Source organism: Rhagoletis pomonella, unplaced genomic scaffold, assembly GCF_013731165.1.
Source record: "Rhagoletis pomonella isolate Grant_MI unplaced genomic scaffold, Rhpom_1.0 Rhpom_scaffold_00281, whole genome shotgun sequence".
Lineage (NCBI taxonomy): Eukaryota > Metazoa > Arthropoda > Insecta > Diptera > Tephritidae > Rhagoletis > Rhagoletis pomonella.
This window is the reverse complement of record NW_023458835.1, coordinates 98,671-106,045: the sequence shown is the minus strand read 5'-3', so window position 1 is coordinate 106,045 and position 7,375 is coordinate 98,671. Positions and strand designations below refer to the sequence as shown.

The window sequence follows — 7,375 nt, the reverse complement described above, 5'->3', positions numbered from 1 at the left end:
TTTTCTTTAACTGCAACTACAAACCGGGCAATACTTAGTAAATTTTTAATGTAAAATACTTCCAGATAGTTTCCTCTCCATACTCAAATGCAATGTAGTTAAAATATATTAAGGAACCATCATAAAATTAGGACTATTTCTGGATTTTTAACTTTTTGATATTTTCTTCCCCAACTTTGACTATCTCGGGTGAAAAAAAAATGTACTGAGCTATAACTTTACATTACATAAAAAATTGCTCATTTAATAAAGATTTCAGAAAGGTGCCACACTTACTGTTTTGTATAGAAAAAAAAAGTTATAGCCGCTTTTGTGGGTAAAGGACTGAGACACTCTAGAATGTATTTAATAGATTTAAATTGAATTTGCTCTTGTTACCGTCAAATGACATGCTAAATAGTGCAAAGTTACATAATTACTTGCTTCTGACATTATTTTATGTTACTTACCGGAATTCGGACTAGAGTCTATAACGAGGGCTATATCTATCAATATTTTGTGTGAAGGATGGGTTCACGTGAAATAAGAAATACATGAGTTGTTTGAAGAAAAATTTATTCATTTATTAATAAGATATGCTCAAATTGGCGACCTTCTACTCTAATACAAGCTCGGCACCTTTTAAGAAAAGACGCTTTTAGAGATCTTAAACTCAATTGGGCTATCTCAGCAGCAGCTCAATTTATTGGTTCCCGCAAATGCTCTTCGTTTTGAATTGTTTTTGAATAAATTTTGTACTTAAGACAGCCCCAGTAGAAAAAATCTAATGGATTCAGGTCTGGCGATCGAGCGGGCCACGTGATTGGCCCGTATCGTCCAATCCATCGGCGAGGATAAGTTTCGTCTAAATGAGCTCTTACTTCACGCCCGTAGTGAGCAGGGCACCCGTCATTTTGCAGCCATAGTCTTCGCCGCAGGTTTAAGGGTATATCTTCCAAAAGAGTTAGAAGCCGTTCCTGATGGAATTTTAAATAACTGTGAGAGTTGAGCGTTGGCGGCAGTTCCACAGGTCCCAATATCTGACAATTAAAAATACCGCACCATAAATTTATTTTGTACCGGTACTGAGAACGATCTTCTCTCATTTCGTGAGGATTGTCTATCTGCCAACTGTGAAGATTATGTAAATTAAAATAACCATCACGTTTGCATGATGATTCATCGCTCCAAATTATTTTATTAAAAAAGTTGGGGTCTGATGCATGCATTCGCAACATTTCACGGCAAAATCTAACCCTCGACAGGTAATCTCTTTCCTGTAGAGCCTGAACACGTTGAAAGTGGTAGGGATGAAATCGATGGTCTTTTAAAGCTTTGTGAACTGTAGTTTTTGGTATTCCCGTCCGTCTTTCCATCATTCTCACTGAAGTCGATGGACCTAGTTCCACTTCCTCTAACACAGCTTCAACATCTACCGTTGCAGGACGTCCTGTTTCGCCGCCACGCCTTCCAGGTATGCGACCTTAAAAAAGTGAAAAATGATAGTTAACAAGCAAGCAAACAAGAAAGGTGTAAAAATCACTTACCTTCATATATTTCTCTATGGGTCCGGGCGAATACTTCACGGCCCGGATGTCGACGATTGGGGTATCGCTCTGCATAGAGTCTTTGAGCAGCTCTGGCATTACAGCAAGCTTCACCGTAAATTAGGTGAATATCCGCATATTCATGCGACGTATACTGCGTGTTCTCTGTCATAGTATTAATAACACAATGTTCGAAGGGTCCAATTTCACAAAATCCACTTTCACTAATTCCGGTAAGTAACATAAAATAATGTCAGAAGCAAGTAATTATGTACCTTTGTACTAGTTAGCATGTCATTTGACGGTAACAAGAGCAAATTCAATTTAAATCTATTAAATACATTCTAGCGTGTCTCAGTCCTTTACCCACAAAAGCGGCTATAACTTTTTTTTTCTATTCAAAACAGTAAGTGCGGCACCATTCTGAAATCTTTATTAAATGAGCAATTTTTTTATGTAATGTAAAGTCAATAGTCAAAGTTGGCGAAGAAAATATCAAAAAGTTAAAAATCCCAAAATAGTCCTAATTGTATGATGGTTCCTTAATATATTTTAACTACATTGCATTTGAGTATGGAGAGGCAACTATCTGGAAGTATTTTACATAAAAAATTTACTAAGTATTGCCCGGTTTGTAGTTGCAGTTAAAGAAAACACATGAAAAGGCACGATTTTTTTTAAATTCGAAAAAATGTAAATATTTCAAAAACGGTGACACTTTTACCTGAAAATTTTTTGTTTATCAGGGAGCTCACCGCCCCACCTACCTTCCCCTAAAGTTTGGCACGTTACTTCTGGGACACCCTGTATATAAGCGAGTCATTTCAGCATGCTACTGTGGCTGCTTTTGTCAATCGGGCGCACTGCCGTGCGCTGTGATATAAGCGAGTCATTTCAGCATGCTACTGTGGATGCTTTCGTCACTCGTGCGCACTGCCGTGCGCATTGATTTGGTTATTCTTTTTCCATTACTGCTTACTTTATTAGTTTAAGTTAAGATTAATAATAATAATCTTATAGCAAGTAGGTTCAGTGAAAATACTTCCTAAATTGCATAAAGGAAATGTTTGCACATGCAGCAATACATAGCATGTATTTAGGCGCCTGGTGTTAGCAGTCGCACCTAAACAGTTATGATGTTTTTTATTGTAAGTCAATCATATTTTAAAATTTTGAAACAGTTATTGTTTTGTTTGTTTGTATATTAGGGTGGCCAAAAAGAGTAAAGCCGGAATTTTAATGCTCTAACCCCCCAGGATTGTTCTACGTCGAAAAAATTATACCCCTATTTTTTTATTTTGAAATGAAAAAATATTTAGCGGTCGCTCAAAGCGCTTAAAGTTTTCCATGTATTTTATATGGGGAAAAAATAACTTTTCGTGAAATGGTATGGAATTCTTGAAAATCAATATTTTTCGATCGGGAAACTCTGGTTCTCTTCAAGATGCTTTCAATAATAAAATACCCAGTTCTTTATTTAACCCTTTTTTAAAACTAACGATTTTTTATTGGTACAACTATTGCATTTTTTGGGGTTATTGGCGGACCTATAATTACTTTGTTACAGAACTGTCGCGGCGGAGTGGGGGAGCGCCTGCACTCAGCGCAGAGTCAATAGGGACACTCCGCAAGGTGGTGTTCTCTCCCCCTGCTCTGGACTGCGATTTTAAACGACCTTCTAGAGGAACTGGAAAGAGTGAGCTGTCGGGTGATCGCCTATGTAGATGATGTGGAACTTTTGGTTAAGGGACGACTTCTACCCACCCTTTTTGATCAGACTCAAAGTTACCTGAGCCAGGTAACTGGTGGGCGATAAACGGCGGCCTCGCAGTGTATCTCAGTAAGATGGAACTGGTCTTGTTTACCAGGAAGTACAAGATACCCGTTGTGGCCCTTTCCTCGAGTGGTGTTCGTCTGCGGCTCTCAGATAGGGTCAAGTACTTAGGCTTGGTCCTGGATAAGAAGCTGTCGTGGAAGCCTAACATTGAGGAAAGGGTAAGAAAATGCGTCGGTTCTCTTGTACTGCTGTAGGGGAGCTATCGGTAAAAGGTAAGGTCTCTCGCCCAAATTAATTTACTAGCTCCATGGAACCAGATTTAAGCTTAACTTGTTTCACGGAGTCCTTGTCCGGCCTCTAGCTGCCATCAAAGAAGCGGTAGACTCACTGCTAAAGGGTGTGATGGTGCTTTAGAATCGGTAAAGGAATGGTACCGGGTCACAGTGACATCGTGCAAAACTGCGGGGCTCATGACCTGGCGTTGAAAAGGCACCCTTAAATCGTTATCCCTAGATAAGGAGCAACTACGGACGCCACTGTCCTCCTGCGGTACACTCTTGGATGGTTGGGCCTAGTGTGAGCTTGGCCCTTACCTTACTTAATACCTAATAAAATGGACAAAAGAAAGCGATACTCCTTTTGTGACATAAAAGAGGTAATACCTAATAAAATGGACAAAAGAAAGCGATACTCCTTTTGTGACATAAAAGAGGAAAATAAGACGTTTATCCGCTGCAGAAAATGTTTTTATAAGGCACTTTAAAATAACTTTTGCAGCGCAAGTAACGAGGGGCCCATCGTTACCCCTTAAAGGGGCCGAATACCACGTTACCCCTTAAGAGCTAGTGATGAGGGTTCTGACAGGCTATTGTGCGATTTATATTCACTCGGTAAGACTAGGAATTTCAACTGATCTCTTTTGTATCAGCTGTCAAGAGGAAGATAAAGAGGAATCATCTCCACACTTCCTTTTACACTGCCCAACCTTCGCGAGGCTAAGGTGGAAGCATTTTGGCTCGCTCTTCTGAACTGACGCTGAGCTCTCAGGAATAGAAATTAGCCGCATTCAAAATTTCGTAATCGGCTTGCGGTGTTAACCTAACCCAACCTAACCTGTACTTCTTTGAGCTACGAAATAGTTGGTCACATTACGCATACGAAAAATTCCAATTGGAATTGGGCTATTTCGTTTTCGTGAAAGAAAATTGGTTTCAATGCTACTCATACGTTCCGGTACACGGTCCATAAGAACGTAGTTTATATGAATGACATTTAACACAATTTTGGAATGAATACCAGACGGACTACCAAAAATCTTTATAAATAAATCTTTATAATATTTTTTAACAATCACATTAAATAACTTTATTGCTATTTTATATAATACGCAAATATTTTTATATTCTAATTTTTTATATACGTATTGTAGGTGCCCAGCTATATGTCGGAGTTTGTTATGGTAACAGCTTGGGTCCAAGATACTGGCATGCATCTCTACCCGAACACTGACATAGGTGGAAAGTATACAGTATTATCTAACGGGGAACTGTATATAAATAACGCGGGGCCCAATGATGCATTTAAGAGCTATACTTGCCGCACCGTTAATAGATTGACAGGTAAGCATCGAAACTTCCTTTGAAAATAACTTGATTTTCACATTGACTTAAAACAAACCTTTGAATTAGAGAGTGGATGCGGTTCTATTTTTGTCAGAAGCCGAAGAATTTTTGCTGGCAAAACCTTAGTGTCAAACCATCAGCTGTTCTGTGATGTCAAACAAATTTTAAATTATGTAAAGAAAAGTGGAAACACATCTGCATTTTCATCTTATTTAAAATATCGTAAGAATAAGTTAATAATAACAAGTAAGAGCAGCGCTGTCTTCGGTTATGCGGAAGGCTTCATACCTTTCATGAACATTACAAAATTTTACTTTAATAGATTACTGCATTTGAAAAAATTTTTATATTCACAGCACACATAGATAGAGGAGTTACATTTGTAAAAAAGCATATCTAAACGATCAGATATGAATCAGAAGTTATGGAAGATATACCTTATGTATGTAGCACCAATCTAAGTAATTTTCACTTCTACGTGATCTGTATATAAACCGGTAACTCAATTTATGGGGTTTAGCTTCCTACATAAAGGAGTTATAACACAAAAACTTGTATCTGAACAATCAGTGGTATAGGAGATAAAGCTTATACAGCACCGATTTTGACGATTTTCTCAGTACACTTTGTATAATTATTTATAAAATAGCTCAAAAAATGTCTCGGTTTTAGCTGTCCAAATAAAGGCGTTTTACAGTAAAACCCCATATCTGAACAATCAATTGTGACCCGATCTTTTTCATTTTTACTGAAAACTTTCTGTTGATAATGAGTGAAAATAGTTCGAAATTTGATGTTTCTAGCTACGTAAATGGAGGAGTTATAACAAAAAGTCTCATATCTGAACAATCAGTTGTATGGAGGCTATAGGGTTCAGCGACCCGATCTTTGCCATTTTTCTGTAAATTTTCTTTTGGTAATGGATAGAGCTGTAGCAAAAGGTATGTATTCGTATGTATACCCTGACTCGAAGTAGCGAATCGTTACTCACATAATAATCTCGTTACTCGCATCTTCCGTATATGCACCATCAACGTGAATCAATACAACACAGCATATTGTGCGGTAACGAAACTGTTTTTCGTATCGATACTAAAGTGTGTTGCGTGTGTGTATATGTACGTGCATGCATGCTTGATTCGTGTTAGGTGCAAGTGCTTGATTGTATCAAATTGTTTGAACGATACAAAAATATTTTGCGTGTATACATACCCTCCAGTACTGCTGGAGTCAATCGCTACTTTTGAACCGCTATTGCACCGACTCCTAGGTAAGTAGCTACTCTACTACCCGGCGGTACTGCACATGGTAGTGCAGAGTCGAACCAGATAGCGAAAAACTACGACAGAGGGCTCCCATAAATCACGCAAGTGACTACTTTAGTAACTCCCGGTAGTGCAGAGAGAGCCGATGGTGACTACCGCCTAGGACATTGCCTTGCAAAAGTAATCGATGAAATATACTGCAAGTAGTCGGTCGGTAATTGACGGCGTTTATCAGGTAGCTACCGATTCAGCAGTCCTGTAGTCGCTCCCCCGTACTGCAGGGTATGTATATACCCTCCAGTACTGCTAGAGTCAATTGCTACTTTTGAACCGCTACTGCACCGACTCCTAGGTAACTAGCTACTCTATTAACCCGTGGTAGTGCACATGGTAGTGCAGAGTCGAACCAGTCGGAAGCAAAATCGCGAAAAACTACGACAGAGGGCGCCCATAAATCACGCATATGACTACTTTAGTAACTCCCGGTAGTGCAGAGAGAGCCGATGGTGACTACAGCCTAGGGCATTGCCTTGTAAAAGTAATCGATGAAATACACTGCATGTAGTCGGTCGGTAATTGACAGAGTTTATCAGGTAGCTACCGATTCATCAACCCTGCAGTCGCTCCCCCCTACTGCAGGGTATGTACATGTATGTATACATATGTACGAACGAACATTTCCTTACGCTGCAAGGTTTGTTACGATGATTCTTGTGAGGTACAAGTGCTTGCATCAAAAGTAACGATTAAAGTAATGATACGAAAGATACGGGTGTTGATTGGATTAATAACGAATACATGCGGGTATCCAAATTTTCGTTACTTTTACAGCTGTAGTAATGGATGAAAATAGTGCAAAATTTCATATTTCTAGCTACGTAAATGGAGAAGTTATAACAAAAACTCTCATATCTGAACAATCAGTTGTATGGAGGCTATAGGGTTCAGCAACCCGATCTTTGCCATTTTCTCTGTAAGTATAATGGCGTATAGTGGAGTGCAATGGGGTATAGTCGTTACGCTGGGTATGCAGTTACAGTTGCATGGCTATACTCAATCCCGACTCTTGCGTCCTCGTTCGCGCACTCTGAGCAACGTGAGCAACCCATGTGCGAGATGCGGTACCCAATCCGAGTGGAGCCTTGGGTCACGGCAGAAAGAGAGGGAGCTTCGGTGGCGCCACTC

The 7,375-nt window shown here is 39.3% G+C and overlaps 1 protein-coding gene across 2 annotated transcripts in view; it reads left to right on the top strand.

Moving 5' to 3' along the window:
- Window positions 1-4,732: 4,732 nt before the first annotated feature.
- The window catches only part of LOC118750520 (Down syndrome cell adhesion molecule homolog), a gene marked incomplete at its 5' end in the record, with an annotated part of 75,001 nt that continues 72,358 nt past the window's right edge, over window positions 4,733-7,375 (top strand). For both annotated transcript variants that reach the window (XM_036485236.1, XM_036485237.1), the window contains 1 exon segment: window positions 4,733-4,922. In XM_036485236.1, the coding sequence (XP_036341129.1) occupies window positions 4,733-4,922 (190 nt within the window).